Source organism: Phascolarctos cinereus, unplaced genomic scaffold, assembly GCF_003287225.1.
Source record: "Phascolarctos cinereus isolate Bilbo 61053 unplaced genomic scaffold, phaCin_HiC Scaffold_4;HRSCAF=312, whole genome shotgun sequence".
In the NCBI taxonomy this organism is placed as follows: domain Eukaryota; kingdom Metazoa; phylum Chordata; class Mammalia; order Diprotodontia; family Phascolarctidae; genus Phascolarctos; species Phascolarctos cinereus.
Window position 1 is genome coordinate 285,309,657 of NW_027555847.1, and position 16,831 is coordinate 285,326,487.

The 16,831-nt window shown below is 36.5% G+C and overlaps 1 protein-coding gene and 1 pseudogene across 1 annotated transcript in view; both read right to left on the reverse strand.

Moving 5' to 3' along the window:
- Positions 1-241: 241 nt before the first annotated feature.
- The window catches only part of SLC25A46 (solute carrier family 25 member 46), a 31,709-nt gene continuing 15,119 nt past the window's right edge, over positions 242-16,831 (reverse strand). Inside the window, 3 exon segments of the mRNA XM_021009341.2 lie at positions 242-2,592; positions 7,359-7,416; positions 8,766-8,822. Coding sequence (XP_020865000.2) covers positions 2,014-2,592; positions 7,359-7,416; positions 8,766-8,822 — 694 coding nt within the window. The 3' untranslated portion in view covers positions 242-2,013.
- On the reverse strand, positions 8,831-16,345 carry LOC144456897 (protein FAM210A pseudogene; annotated as a pseudogene).

A 16,831-nucleotide genomic window follows, 5' to 3' on the forward strand; every position in this document is an offset into this window, starting at 1 on the left:
TAAGAGGGAGGGAAAGAGTTTGAAACTCAAAATTTTAAGAAAACATTTTTAAATTTACATCTAATTGAGAAAAAAAATAAATAAAAAATTAAATGTTTAAAAAAATGAGAGCAACTCAACAACAATGAAAGCAACTAGACCAAAAATATAAAAAGTTTAACCAAAAAAACCAGAGTTTGAACAGTATTTCTTAATTTCATTCTTTCCCTCTCTGCATATGGTATATAAAATGGAAACTATATATGTTTCGGCAATTTTATTTTTTTTAAAAAAACATTTTACATGGACAACTTACGAGACAGTAGAGAGAGTCCTGATTTACATACTTTTTTGCCATTTGGATATCATTATTTTCTGATTACAACACATTTTGTGGTTTATGTTTTTCCATTAAACTTTCAGTGAATTTAACTACAAGTCAAACTAATAATGACAAGTAATCACTCCCCTGACATTTAACAAGTATAAGAACATTTTAGTTTTCTTGTATTCATGAATTTATGGATTTCAAGGTGTTAAATGTCTCCCAAGTAAATTATGGATCATTAATGTGAGAAATAAACTGCAGAGTGTTTGATGACTAATAGTTAAAAACACATCACTTTACTCTGCAAAGAACCTACTCACCAAAGCTAATTCAGAAGAAAGGCAGAACTTTGCTCTTACTTAAAACTGATTCCTTCAAGTTTTCTTTCCTCTCATTTGGTTAAAGTGTGTTCTCCCACGAAACTGATTAAGAAAAAATGAAAACTCATCCATGACCAAATTCCCTTTCAGGATTATGGTGTGTTTCTTCAGCACTCATTGAAACATCAGATTAAATTTTTAAAAATGGAAACAGCCCTGCTTTACTCTTTATGCACTTGTAATCTGGAAAAGTTTAAGCAAAGTCTCAAAGACTAAATTTAAAAAAGGAAATTAATTGAATAACACTACAAGAAAGGCAAAGGGCAACAAATACATTAATTTTAGTCAACAAATACATTAATTTTAGTTTTGTTCCTTGGAAGTCAAGTAACTCTGAAACCAAATTATTTTGACACTTTTTTCAAAACAATTTGTAAATATGGACACTAATGATAATCAGTTCTCATGATTATTCTATGTCTTATGCATCTTCAAGTGCAGTTAATGTTTGAAAAATGGCTCTAAAACAGTATCCTGATAGTTCATATAGCTATATAAGTAAATCATATATGCATTAAATTGCTGGCAAAACAAGAAGTAGTAATAACACCAGATCACTACTGTGGACATGGAAAAACCAATCAGTCTATTCTGTCTCATTGTTACCAAATGATTAAGTCTATGTTGGTGAAATACAAGTAGAAAATATACCATTAGTTTCATTTTAGGCTAATCCTGCAATACAGTAAATTAGGAAGTATATAAGATGAATATGGAGAATGATATGGAGAAAAGTTTTGGAAATACCAAGTTGTCTGGACATACAGCCATTACTAATTATTATTTTATAACTATACTTTCACAGCACATTTAAAACACACACAGTCTGAAACTCCTGCTCGTAATTTGCAAGGTAATTGACCTTTTTTTCATGGTTGACTAAACGCAATTGCTATCATTAAGACATAATCAACTGACCTTGTATTAACTCAAATGGATACCTTTGAGATGCCATTCCAATATCAATCTAGATGCTTAAACAGCTAATAAATACTGAGGCCAGATAAACTGTTTATGTTCAAACATCTTTTCATATTAGAAGAAAATAAAATGTGCTTCTGTTATGAATATTATTTTTCAATCCAGCATATAAGAGCTCAGCAACACCATTTTAATCTTATGAGTACTATTTTGTTGTGATTTGGGATTTTTTTTGATTCAAAATAAAGCACTTCTGTCTTAGAATTAAAATTGTCATCATGGATTCTTTTTTCATGAATTTCATTTTCCTAACCATTTTTTCAATATTCATTTTTTCCTCATAATTTCATAGTAGTTAAGAGCCCAAAATATGTTTCCTGGACTAATGACTGCTGGATCTTTATTTTAAACATTACTTTGAAGCAGTGTAGAGTAAATAATTTTGGTAATCTGAAGAACAGCTGCATGCAGGGTATACTGTACTATGATAGCTCCAAACCCTTTATAAAAACCAAGCATTCCTTCTTCTTGCTTTATAGTATTGATACAGTCTCTCATTCCCTCATATTGAGTATTGATAGGAAGCACTTCATAGCCAAGGTCTGTATTGTCAATTATCGTACGTGTTCCTTGAATATGAAGACGGTGCAAAACTGTTTCCAGTGGGTAAAGCATAACATCAGAGCAGAGGCTGGCAGCAAAGCTTGCAATCAGTTCAGGAAAATAAGCATCCAACATACTCTGTACAGGACTGGTGCTTTCAGTTGGATGACTATGAGCATTCTTCCTTTTCAGAACAAGTAGGACAAACTTCTGGATGATAGAACTTATGATATAATGAAGAACTCCATGCAAAACAGTGGGAAAGGTCAAGGCAAGAAGTGGGAGCAACCGCTTGCTATGAGGTACTCCCATGCCTATCACTCTGCCAATCCCTTCTTTTACACATTCCAAAATTCCAGCATTATCCCGAATAATCTCACTCTGCAACCAAAAGAATAGGTTTTTTAAAAAAAAGATTAATATCTCATTTTTATCAAACAAGTACCATATAAACTCATAAAGCTCTAAAATTCTATTATTCTAAATCAGAGTACTCCCCCCAAAGCAAAGTCACAGAGAGGAACTGTTTTCTCAATTCTCGGTAACGTCAACTGAGAAGGAAAATGGTTGTATAGTAAAAGGAGCTAAAATAAATAATTATTTAAAGAGCTAAATCATGGTACAGACCACAAAGCTATAGGAAGTCAGGGAAGGAAAAGTTCACTGTGCAGTTAAGCAACCAAGTAAAGTTACACAAACGAGACTAGACTTGTGCTGGGGCCTTCAATGACAGTGGGAAGTGAACTGGTAGTGAGTACAATAAAGGACACTGTAGACAAGTAGAATGAACAATAAAAGTAAAAGGGAAAGAAAAAGCATGGGATATGTAGGGGACAATAAAGAAACTGGACTGATTAGAACAGAAGAGTTTGAACTGAAGAGTAATGGGAAATAAGTCAGAAAGGCATGATGAGGCCACTAAGGCTTTGAATACTAAGTTATAAGGAATACTATAAAACAGAAAATAAGCTGATTAAAGTAGCTTCTTACGTTAATCTGAAAATGATTATGTGAAATAACAGAAGCTGACTTTTAAAAGTCTGTAATGTTTTATATACATTATCTCATTTCTTTGAAGTTAAGCATGACAGGTATTATTACTTCCATCCTACAGATGAAGAAATCGAGGCTCAAATACATTGTGATTTGCCGAAAATTATACAATTAATATGTGTCAGAGATGGGATTAGAACCCAGGTCTTATCTGAGTCTAGCATTCTTTCACCATGCTATCTCGGGGGTAGAAGACAAACAAGTACTACTGAAGGAGAAAAGATGAAAGAGGATCTGATTTAAGGAGTGATGCCAGGCAGGAAGACAAGTTAGGAAACAGATGAGGATCTGAATTAGGGTGAAAGCAGGGAAATGGAGAAGTGAAACAAATCTTCCAAGACCCTGAAGGAAGAATCAATAAGATTTGGTTATCAAGTTGGCTATCAGAGATAGACAGGGAAGACTGTGATCACTCAGTCACCCATCTGAATTCAAATACAAGCTGTCAATTGTATGACATTGAGCAATTCAGGTAATCTATCAGGGACTCAAGTTCCACAACAGCAAAGTGAAAAGACTAAACTAGATGGCCAATTTCTAGCTCGAAATCTCTGGTTACGCAAAGAAGTCAAAGGTTAGTTGGGAAAATCAGAACCACTCTGAAGTTTGTTCTTTCATATATAAAATGATAAAGTTGTATTAGCTAGTTATTTTCTAAGGTCTCTTTCAATTCTGGAATTTTATGATCAAAACATGAAAGAAAAAGAATGGTAATGCCACTGACAGTAAAGGAGAAATCAGGAAGGGAAATCAGCTGTTATGAAGGGGATTGGTTTGATTTTTTGCATTATATTAAAGGTAATGGGACAACAAAATGGTGATATGCTGTAGGCAGGTGGGAATGAGAAAATGGATACCAAGTAAGAGGCATGAATTGAAAATAACTTCCAAAACCACTCTGGAGAACAATTTGGAACTATGCCCAAAGGGATATAAAACTGCGCATATCCTTTGACTTAGCAATACTACTACCATGTCTGTAACCCAAAGAGATAAAAGAAAAAGAAAAAAGACCCATATGTACAAAAATAATTATAGCAGCTCTTTTTGTGGTGGCAAGGAATTGGAAACTGAGGGGATGACCATCAGTTGGGGAATGGGTGAACAAGTTCTAGTATATGATTGTGCAAGAAATGATGAGGGTGACTGGTTTCACAAAAACCTAGACTTATATGAACTGATGCAAAGTGAAGTAAGCAGAACCAAGAGAACACTGTACATTGTAACAGTATTATTTTAACAATGATCAACTACAAAAGAGTTAGCTACACAGATCTATACAATGGTCCACAACAATTCCAAAGCACTTATGATGAAAAATGTTATCTACCGCCAGAGAGAGAACTGATGAATTCTGAGTGCAAAATGAAGCATATTTTTTCCACTTTATTTTCCTTGCTTTTTTTGAGGGGAGCAACATGGCTAATATGGAAATATATTTTACATGCCTTCACATGTATGATGCCTTCTCAATGGGTAGTAGAGGGGCTAGAAGAAGGGAGAGAATTTGGAACTCAAAAAAAAAACCATTAAAAAAAATTGAAAAAGTCTTCCAAATGTTTAGGAAGTCATCTGGAGAAAAAAAAAGATAACTATTGAAAGTCATCATGGATGAGACATCTGAAGGAATGACTGTAGAAGAGTAGAATAGCAACTTGACTTAGAGGATATACCGAAAAACCAGTATGCTGAAGAACCACTAAAGGAAAAAGATAAGAAGGGAGTGGAGGGAGAAGCAAGAGATCATAATATCATGGAAACCAAGGGAAAAAATAAGAAAGGTAAAAAGTCTGAGACAAATTTACAGGATTTAACTAGGAGGTTACTAGTGACTACAGAGACAGCAATTTTAGAGATGAGATAGAAGCAACACTGTAAAAAAGCTATAAGGTGAGGAAAGAGGAGGCTCAGGTTTATGGAGAACTCATTAAGTTTTGCAGGAAAAAAAAAGGCAGAAAGGTAAGAAAAACAAGTTTATAATGTATATGCTTAAAGCAAAAGAGAAGAAATCAGTTGAGAATAATTGAAAATGCTTGTTGGTGAGGAGAAAAGGGAAGGGAGAAGAACTTGAGAGTGAAGGGTCCCTAAGGAATTAGAAGGAATAGGTTCTAGAATGTATGTTTGAGAGAAGAGAAAGAATATCTTTGTAATAAATAAAAGTTATGTTACCAGCGAGGTAGCTCTACTCAGTGTACTTGAGTCGCCACCTTGTGGTGAAAAATGATACCCAAAAAGGGTTTCTTTGTTTTTATTTTATTTCCCTCAAAATTTATTTGGAAAGTTTTCATATACTTTCAGATGACATTATATGTACATTAAAAATTCATTTAGAATGTGCTTCCAATGGGAACCACCATGAGAGACAAAAGTGAGAGACGATAAGTTTCTGAACTAGGGTTGTGGCAGTATGAGTGGTAAAGGGAAGAAAAGTTCTGAGAAAAATTATAAAGATAGAATCAACAAGATCTGGCAACTGACTGGACATAGGAAAAGATGGAGAGGGATGAGTTCAAGATGATTTAGATTTCAAGCCTAGTACTATCAACAGTAATAAGGAGAGTGGAGAGAAGGGCAGCTTGGGGGTAAGGGGTTATGGAAGTGATGAGTTTAGTTTTGCACATATGTTTGATATTATTGGTAGAAAATCAAAGTGGAGCTAAAATTTTAGCATGCAGTTGGAAATGCAGAACAAGAGACTGAGGAAAGGGAGAAGGTGGGATATATGGATTTGGGAGTCACCTGTACAGAGATAAGCACTGAAGCAAGGAGTTGAGGAATAAGTGGTCATTAAAAAGTGAACGCAATGAGTACAGAATATTTTTTCTTTAAGTTTCATAGTTAATCACTGAATGAGAGAGGGATATGGGTTAATAACTTGGAGTGTCTGAGTCAAGTAAGGGTTTTTTTTAAATTTTGTTTTAGTATAGGAGAGACATGAGCATGTTGGTAGGTAGAACAGAAGGAGCTAGTAAAAGGAAAAGATTAAAGATGAGAGATACAGAATGAGCATGCAGATTTAGAAGTGGCTGAATGACAGGAAGAGTAGTCACTAAGGGTATCACTTAAGGAAAGATTTCCAAATAAGGAAAGCTATTCAAAAGAATGAGCTGCTTTTGTAGTAGGTTGCTTCTCAGAGGACTACAACAAAAACTGAATGTCCAATTGTGGATATTGTAGAGGGGATGCTTGGACAGGATTAAGTTGGATCAAACAACTACTGATTGATGAAACAAAGTCCCACATTAGTTAAGATTAGAGACACAAGTAGAACGGGTTGGCCTTGGCAAGGAGGAAGACCTTATCCTCTAAGATATGAGGAAAGAAGTGAGGATAGGTAAAAATACAAGTTTTGAGGTAGAAAAGGCAGATGAGAAAGCTCAAGATGTGGCTTCAATCTCTCCAGCAAAGAAGGCTAGGTCCTCTGCTTACTGGGGGTGAGAGGGAATGTTGTTGGGGGCTTGAGGACAGAGAAGAAAGTCTAAAACAGCTATTGTTATGGAGAGTATTAATAGGGAATCAGTTGGAAATTAATAGGACTGTTAGGCTCCCTTAAGATTAGACACTATGAACTTATAGTGGGTCTAGTCACTACCATGTTTTGATTTCCTCCAATACTGTTCAGCAAATTGGAGGTGGGTTGAAATACAAGGCCAAGACTGAAGGGAGAGAAGTGAACAAGTAATTTGATTCTGGTGGCTAATAACTATTTCTGAGTGTACTAAAATGTCCTTAAAAAGACAAAAAAAACCCTGTAGACTACCTGCATACTTATGACAAATCCCAAATAAGGTTCTGATTTCAAAGAGTTGATGAAAGAGAATGGAATAGCTAAGGGACAGAGAAGAGACTCAAAATTAGAACTATGAGACTAGCCTGACTTGCAACCATCACCTAGAAAGGTGTCTAGGGTATAACAACGTGATGAGAATATCAGCTGGAAAATACTACTCAGTCCAAATGATGTAATGTTAATCTATACATTTTCATACAAAACTCAAATCCACAAAATATATCATCTGTATGTTAAAACATTTGAAAAATAGTTTGTTAAGTTAAAAGACACACAAAAAAGAATAAATATGTTGATAATTTACCTGAACAGTTTCAATCAGGCTTGCTGAATAAAAAGGCATTGCCACCACGTAAGTTAGGCTGTAGGGATCAAAACAAACTTATCACTGTCTTGTAAACAAGATTTGTTTATGCCAGCTTTTTAAAAAGCTATTTAAATATAATTATTAACAATTTGAATTGAAGTAGCACAATTTTATGCACAGATATAATCTAAAGAAATTAACTTCAGAAGGCCTGAATTATATACATTTTTTAGTAATGATAAAAAAACAAACTCGGGAGTAGTGACAACATATTTACAGCGTAAAAGGAACATTAAGTTTATTTCCTGTCAGTCTGGATTTAGTTTATCCAACTATAAAAACTTTCATGTGACCTATGTAAACAGTATGAAAAATTCATTTCACACCTTCAGATCCAAAAGTAGAGCTTCAGAAGTAGCGCTCACTACCATTATACCACTATCATACACTGACACCAGTCCAAGTCCCTGAATCTCACCCAACAGAACAAAAGCAGTCTACAGAGGTAAATGAAGTCCCCTTTTATTTAAAAAAAAAAAAAGACAGCTTTGCAAAGTTGTTTCATGTCACCAATGCTTTATTATACAACTTTGGTATACAACTGCACCATCTAGTTATTATACAAATTCCAATGTGGGATTTTCATTTTATAGGACAGGTCTTCACAAGTAGTAGTTTTTCTGTTGAATGGAACACACACACACACACACACGCGCGTGCACGCACACGCGCAAACAAGGAATCAACTGGAAATTAATAGGACTGTTAGGCTCCCTGAAGATTGGATACTGCGAATTTATGGTGGGTCCTATCGCTGTATGTTTTCATTTCCTCCAATATATGCACACACATATATACAATATAGATGTACATACTATATATATATGTATATATACATACATGCACGCATACAAATGCATACAACAGAGGCAAGCAAACATGTAGGTTTCCACTTCACAATCTTCAAATAAATGTTTATTGTTTTTATATGAAGAGTAAAGTTCTAATCTACAGAACTGGTCACTATTATGCTAATCACTGAAGTCCTTCAGTACAGCATGTTAATGCCATTAAGGTAACAGATCTGCTCTTAGCTCTTCACTGTACACACACACATATGCATGTATATATACATGTATATCATTCAACTGTTTACACTTTACAGTCCAAGGTATGGTGAAATTTATTAAGGGAAGGATATAATAAATGCATACTTCCTTCCCTCTTCTGAAGTGCTTTTCCCATGAACATTTGATCAATATTAAAAATTTAGAAACAATCAGTAATCCTGCTATTTATTTAGTATGAATTTTTTCAAAACTTTACCACTATAATAATAATAATAATAATAATAATAATAATAATAATAATAATAATAATAATAACTTCTGGCAAGATACTTACGCTTTAAGTAGAAGGTGTTCTCCCACTTGCTTAGGACTCCACTTGTGAGAAAGTTCCCTAAAACAACAGAGTTTAACTTATTTAATTAGTTCCTGAATTAGCCTTAAGTTCTATCTAATTTTCCTATGTAGTCATGATATCAGGAAATGAGAAAGTGAAGGGGAATGCTTAAAATCAGGCTAATTTGCCTCAGTGTTTCACATAATTAAAGTTCTAAATTTTCTCACAAAACCACGCAATGATCTGTGGTGGCAGAAAGGGGAAGGAATACTAAAAAGGGAGAGTGGGTTAAGGATGTAAGCAACAATATTTCGTAATTTGGATAGGAACTAGTAGAGATGGTAGACAAGAGACTTCAGGCAAAATAAAATTTGTGCTTTATTATAGTAATAAAAAAGATAAAAGGTGAAGTAGGAAAGTGAGAAGTGGAAAAGAAAGAAGGAAGTGGAGGAGAGGAGAAAGGGCAAAAGGGGAAAGGGAAAAGAAAATATAGAAAGTTGAATAAGAAAAATTAATAACAGTAAGAAGACAAAGAGAAGATTTGAAAGGAAAAACAATGAGGAAAAACAGAGAGCACAAAAAGAGAATGTGGAGAAGAAAAAAATAAATAACTCTAATCTGTTTACGTCAGTCCTATGCTGTATTCCTGTGTCCAGCTTGGTAATCTACAACCATGGGTTAGTCATACACACCACTGACACCTCCATTCCTGAGAATTACTGTTAAAGTCACAAAAGTCTGTTGACTGGGTCCACAACAAATTCAACTAGGACCTCATAAATGCATGGTGATTTTTTTTAATGTCAATTTGTTTAGTCATTTATATACAATCTGCACATCTCACTTTTATCACATACAATTTGAATTCAAATTTTTTCATGTAAAATTAAAGTTTCAACTAGTAGAATGGCCTCATTTTGCTACTTTTTTTTTAAATGATAAAAGACTTCTGAGATTTTGAGACACAATTTAAAAAACACCCTCATTCACTGGCAACAATGGTGCTAAGAGAAATGATATTCTGAGTTGATTATGGTTAAAAGTCTTAAATGATGGATAACATGAAGATCATGATCCCCAAAAAGCTATCATTTCTATAAGATAAGTTCCTTATGTAAGAAATAAATTATTTAGTCTGTCATCATTATAGTGGGCAGTAAAACTATCACCAAAAAAGACAGTGAAGACTGAGAAATCATCACGACATAAAACTATAACCATTACTTATGCTGCTGCTGCTATGAAATTAGTACATTGAGTTCATTTTTTCTTTGCATGAAACACTGATTTTTCTAATATTTAACTTTAAAAAGGTCTTATGGGTTCTTTAACTCTTGGAGCACTGGTATCATAAGTCTGCCAAGCAAAGGTACAATTAAGAGAATGTCTTTGTCCACAGTGCCCTCAGGGCTAAAGAGCATGACTGTTTGTGGCCTGGCACACAGGACTCCCTATTCCACTATATGAAACTTTTCCTTTGATTTCTTATAGTTTTTGTGTGAGTTTATCATCTGTTTCTTCCATTTTTTGCCCCTATGATAAGCAACTTTGTTTCCTCCATTCTGTCCTGCAAGTACCTGAAAGTACTCTAACTGGAGGTGGCATTAACATGTAGACACAAGTATGAAGATACCTGACAGTAATGGATATTCTTTCTAAAGTCACAGCGTATCAGGCAGTGCTGCAATCTAAAAGATGGCATATGCAGGTAGTGCATTTCCACTTTGGAAATTTTTCAAAATGTCCACTATGCTGTCAGGTAACCCAATGAGTCCCAGAAAAGGAACATTAACTCCTTTTAATAACACAGCCCTCTCTCTCTGAAGGAAGTTTCCTCTTTTTGCTGTTTATGGTAAGAAACATCTATCAGATTCCTGTCCTTGAGATATGTTGTGAAAAAGATATAGGTAGGCAATGGTTTTGAGGACACCAAAACAATCTTGGGCCAAACATTACATAAGACTGGACATCCTTTTGCTTTGAGAGTGCCCAATGTAACCAGCCCCATGTGAGATCATACATGTCCTATTTGACAACTGAGACACAGTCCATATTAAATTCCACTGCATTTTGATGAATGGTAGTAGTTGATTTCAGTTCCTAGACATCAGCATGTTTTAGGAGAAAATCATTAATCAGAAGCAAGAAAAGCCTGGACAGGAGACACTAATCTCACCCAGGAATCTGTCTGAGGTGAGGGTACCTTGCTTAGACAGCTAACACTGTCAACTTCCAGAGTTTTAGAATGATAATCACAGCCATGGGTACTATACCACATCAGTGGTTCTCACAGTGAAATCAGCAGATACTGGTGGTTCAGAGTATATTGGGGCCACGGCCACAGGCACTGATAAAGCAGATTTTCCTGTACTGCTGGCTTAGGGGGAATTACTGATAGTAAATGACCTCCCCACAGTGTCTCCATTGAAGCCAATGTGGCCAGGCTTTCCCTCGCCCTCCCAGGACCCTGGCAGACTCAGCAATCATTTGTCCTCCTCAGCCAACTAGGACCACACAGGAGGTACTTGTGACTGCCGGGTGCCCAGTTCAGAATCTCTGCTGGCAATGTCAAATGTTTGATGATTCGTTCATTCATCTCTAAATGACCCTCTATCACTTTCTTTCTCTTATGTCTTCAACTCCCTTCCCTTTTCTCAGCAAATGACTGGGCCACCTGTGTCTTATCCTGTTTTTGTTTTTGTTTTTTTTAGGCAATTGGGGTTAAGTGACTTGCCCAGATAAGTGTCAAGTGTTTGGTCTGAGGCTGGATTTGAACTCAGGTCCTCCTGACTTCACGGCTGGCGCTCTATCCACTGTGCCACCTAGCTGCCCCACCTGCCTCTTATCTTACCAAAAATGTTGAGGTAAGTATGAGTTCCCTCATTTTCCTATATCTTTACTTGTACTCTCAAGGTTCAGAAGATTTGCCACTACCAAAGTTAACTACTCCATATTTTCCCCTGATTTCGTTTGAAGGCTCACTCCATGAGTACTATCAACTTCAATCTCTCCTGCCCAGGTAATTTCTATTCTAATAAAGCACTTTCCCTTGACTTTGTCTCCATCTCAGATTAACCTACTCATCTCCTCCCCTTCCCTGTGAAATGGATAGAAAGAATGGTCTATACTTGTTGACCTCAACTTCCTCATTACTCTTTCTCTTTTCAACCCCTTGCAATTGGACTTCTTTTCTCATCTCTAATGGAACTGCTCTCTACAAGTCTATAAGTTATGTTTTCTAGATCCAATGGTTTCTTCTTTGACCTCATTATCCTTGTCCTTTCCATAACACAGTGGACCAGCACTCTTTTATTTTTTATATTTTCTCTTCAGCATCCAGGACAGTACCATCTTCAGGTCCTCTTCCTACCTGTATGAATGTTCTATTGGTGGTTCATTCTCAATTTCCCAGCCTAAGTATAAATGTTCCTTAAGGTACTTTCTTTGGTCTCCCTTTTTTTCCCTCATCTTCCTTAGTGATCTCATCCACTTTCTTGGCTTCAGATACCACTTTTATGCCTCCTAAATATCACATTTCAAACTGCTTGGTAAAACCTCAGATCTTTTCCTTCAGCATGTATGAAATGGAACTCTTCTTCCTTCCGAACACCTATCGTTCCTCCTAACTCCACTGTTTCTGTCAACGACACCACTAATCTTCTAGTCAGTGAGGCTCAAAACCCAAGAGTCATCTTTAAATCTTGTGCCCCTATCACTTCCCTACTCAAAAGCCTTCAGTGTCATCCTATTTTCCACAGGATAAAATACCAACTTATTTGCTATTAAGGCCTTCTATAATCTGGCTTTAACCTATCTCTCCAGCCTTATTCCACTGTCCTACCTGCACAATCTATATTCTAGCCAATTGGGCGACTGGTTGTTCCCCCAATCTTGCCCCTCACTCTCCATTCCATTATGGCTGGAGTAAATTCCCTACACGTTTCTGCTGAAATCCTTCTCTACCTTCAAAACCTAGCTTAGGTACCACCTTGGCCACAAAACCTTTCCTGATTATCTACCCCCTCAAATTTCTTATGGAACTGTCTAGACCTTCCCTGGGCATTTATTACATTTTACTTTGTATTATATTTATTTGTACATATGCTTCATTCCCTATCTACTATCATCCCTTATTCATTAGACTGTAATCTCTCTGGAAGGTAGGGACTCTGTCATTAAAAAAAAAATCCTTTATACTCATATATTTATATATAAATAGCACAATATCATGTATATAAGAGGAACTTTCCAGGCGGAGAGAGGTCCAGAAATTCCCTCCAATGAGGCCAACTGGCAACTTAAAGTTAAGAGATAAATAGTTTGTCCAGAGTCAGAAAGCTAGTCTGCATCAGGGCCAGTATTTAAACCCATGTTTCCCTGATTCCAAAGCTGACCCTCCATCATCATTCTTCCTCTCAAACACTCAATAACTGTTTGAAATGAATTTAAAGAGAAAAGAGAAAAGAAAGAAAAAAGGGATAGAAATAAATGGAAAGGAAAATCAAAAAGGAGATAAGTGAAGTAAGGCTAATGAAACTTAAAATGCTTTCCATATTGCCTGATCTCTGCGGTTTCTATGACTCCTTATTTTATGTATAAGAATATAATTTTGCCTGTTAGAATTTTGTAATTGCAGGTGCTATCCCTTTCTAATTCTGAGGAATGTAAATGGACTTGCTATTGAATATAAACATGCATAAACACATACATATATTACATGCTTATAATAACATTCTCTTGGCACTTGCCAGATAATTGGAATGTATCCTGTAAGTGTTAACTGTCCCTGTTTTTTTGTTCCCACTCCTAAATTCAGCATAAAAGGTTTCCATCTGGGAACCTGACATTATAAATAAGATCCTCCTCCTCCTCCCCATCGTTGTTTACCCCCTTAGGTAAATCAGGGAACATTCCACTTTGGTACTCTCATCCTACTCAATTAATTACTGGCCTTGGGTGGTGGAGCCAAGATGGCAGAGAAGAGGAAGCTGCCCAGTTTCTTCTATAACTTTAAAATAGCACATCAAATCAAATTTTGGAACAGCAGAGCCAATGAAAGGTTGGAGTAAGACATTTTTCCAGCCCAAGAAAAACTTAGAAGGTTGGAAGAAGTCTGTGACATTGGGGTGGAGGCTAGCCCAGAGCCCATGTGGCAGCAACACTAGCTGTGGGCCTTGGAGGTAGCAGCAGCAGCAACAGCTTCAGCAGCTCTCAAATCAATGGAGGACTGGGAAACTGGTCGGAAAGAGACTACAGGGGACTCCTATGCTACCACCGGGTGCAGGACAGGGCATTGCTTGGTAACTCAATTGCCTATACTCACTTCTGGGTCACAGTTCCAGGGCACAGAATGCTTACAGTCACAAGTGAACAAGAGCCTTGAGGAACAGTATAGCTACTAGTCACAAAGAAGCAGGGGCCCTGATTGACTTCAGTCACAAGGGAGTAGGGGTCCTGAGGAGCAGTATTACTTGTAGTCATAAGGGAGCAGTGACTATATCTCTTCTGAGGTTTGATATCCCACTTTTAGGCCATAGCCATAAAACTTTCTGTGTATTATGGGTCTATGCCTGGGAACTGAAATTCCTGATCCAGTCCAGGGGTAATTGCCTACCCCTGGTCTGCCCAGAACAGCAGAATCTATAATCTTTCTCTATAGTCAGAATGACACAGTTCTGATTTCAGAGGGCCTGGAAGGTCCATCCCTGTTCTACATTCTTGCCCTGGTCATTTACCTATAGATTTAATTCTTGATCTTAGGCTACAAAAATGAAAAAAAAATGTGTTTTTCCTTGGATATTCTTATCACTACTTGGTCTGGTGTTCCTCCTAAGATCTATATTTGAGTAGCTGTGGGACAGAGCTCAACTATAATGCTTCCTCTTACTCTACTACCTTCGCTGGTCTCTCCATATTTTTTTTCCAGTGATGCTCTCTGACAACTCATGAAATACCATAGTCTCCAAAGAATTAAAGTTGAGAGTCACGGCACAATGGAAAAATTCATGGTGGACATAAATAGAGTATTGCATATTACCAATGAAGCATTAACCTAGAGAAACGACATAAAGGATGTCATCAGAGAGATATATGACCAAAAAGAAGAGCTGATCATAAGGTCAGAGTAAGGAACAACGAATGGACATCCTATATGCTATATTTGTATTTGTGTAATATCAAGATTTCCAGGAGAAGTCCTATAGCTTGATGGATGGAATCCCCTAGAGAGGACTTACAGGATATGAACAAGAGTTATTCAAGATGAGACGGTATGAATGGATTGTCATCTGTATTTTCAGAACTAATATCTACATTTATTGAAGTACTTAAGTTTGACATGAAGATTAACTTAGAACGAAATGTTTAAGAAAATGAGAATTTCTCAATTTCAGAGAAAGATGCTTTCAACAAGAGATAATCATTTTAACTGGGAAATTCCAATAATGATTTATGCATAGAACCACAGAATGTTGGGGTAGGAATGGACTTTGAAAGTCATCTAATCAAATCCCATAATTTTAAAAATGAATAAAGATAGGACCAGATTAATAAGGTAACTTATTTAAGGTCACACAAATAATCAGTTGGTGGAAGAATTAGAAGGTAAACATTCTACTATATGATACAGCCTTCAAATCCTTCAAGGTCAAGTAATGAAAGGGCAAAGGTAATATAACGATGATGATTTGGGATAGAACCAAATTATACAAAACCTTAGAAATGGCTTATCCTTTCCTTCTTCCCACAGCTATTGCAGTCACCACTTTGTTCGTTGCAGCTCAGAGATAGGGAACAGTTAGGATTACTTACAAAGACAGCCTAAGATGCCATTCCAGTTAAAGATCCTGCCTTAGGATCCCTTCCCTTCACAAGGAAAGGAAGCTAAGAAACATGGGGTCTGCCCAAAAGAACTTTCCTTCATCATGGCTAGCTTCTAATCAAGTATAAGCTGAATTTTAAAAGATAAAAGTCTTTTGAAAACCACACTAAAATCAATCTCAGGAGCAGGTTGGTAGCACAGTGGATACAGCACTGGCCCTGAAGTCAGGAGGGCCTGAGTTAAAATCCGACCTCAGACACTTAACATGTACTAGCCGTGTGATCCTGGGCAAGTTGCTCAATACCAAGAAAGAAAGAAAAAGAGAGAGAGGGAGGGAGGAAGGAAGGAAGGAAGGAATCAATCTCACCAAAGGATGAAAAATTGAATTTTTTTTCCATTTTATCAACATGAAAGCATGCCCATTGATCTAGCAAAAGCAATTTGCTAACAATTAGAGCAGTAAGGGAGGCATCAAGGCACCAAGAAATTTAAACAAAGAGTTAGGAGAAGGGAATTTTAGGGATAAATAATATATCTTGAAAGAAAACAAAAGAGAAGAGCAAATATATGGGTTCCTTGCAAACACACAGCTAAATGTTCCCAGAGGGATAGAGAGAATCCTATCAGGCAACAAGCCCTCATTCCACAACTAAAGGATGCTAGGTCATCTTCTGGTGTGAGATAAGTAATGACGTTCTATCTGAGAGTCTTCATGGAAGGAAACATCATGTCTAATTATGATACTAACAAACAACATGCAATAAAAGTATTAATAAGCAGCTGATGCTTAGCAAAATAAAATAATAGAATTGGAAAGGACCTCATAAGTCATCTAGTCCATCTCTTACCAAAGTTTGTATTCTTCCATAATATTCTGAACAAGAAAATACCTAAGTTCTAATTAAGTAGCTGCTATGATAGGCTTTGACTTTGGCTGTCTTATCTTCTTTCTAAATACATTCTTCCAATGTCACCCTTGCAGGAACTTCTAGGGTCAGAGCCAAGATGGTAAATCAGAAGAAGCACTACAGCCAAGCTTTCCCGACACTTCCCACCAAACGACTTCAAAATAATGCCTCAAATGGAATTCTAGAGCAGCCAAGACAACAAATGTCAGGGTGAGACATTCTTCTAGTAAAAGGTAATTTAGGAGGTTGAAAGGAGAGATCTGTGACACGGAGGTAGAGGCTGGTACAGAGCCCAAGTGCAACACCATGGTGAGACTTCGTGGTGGAAAAAAACAGCA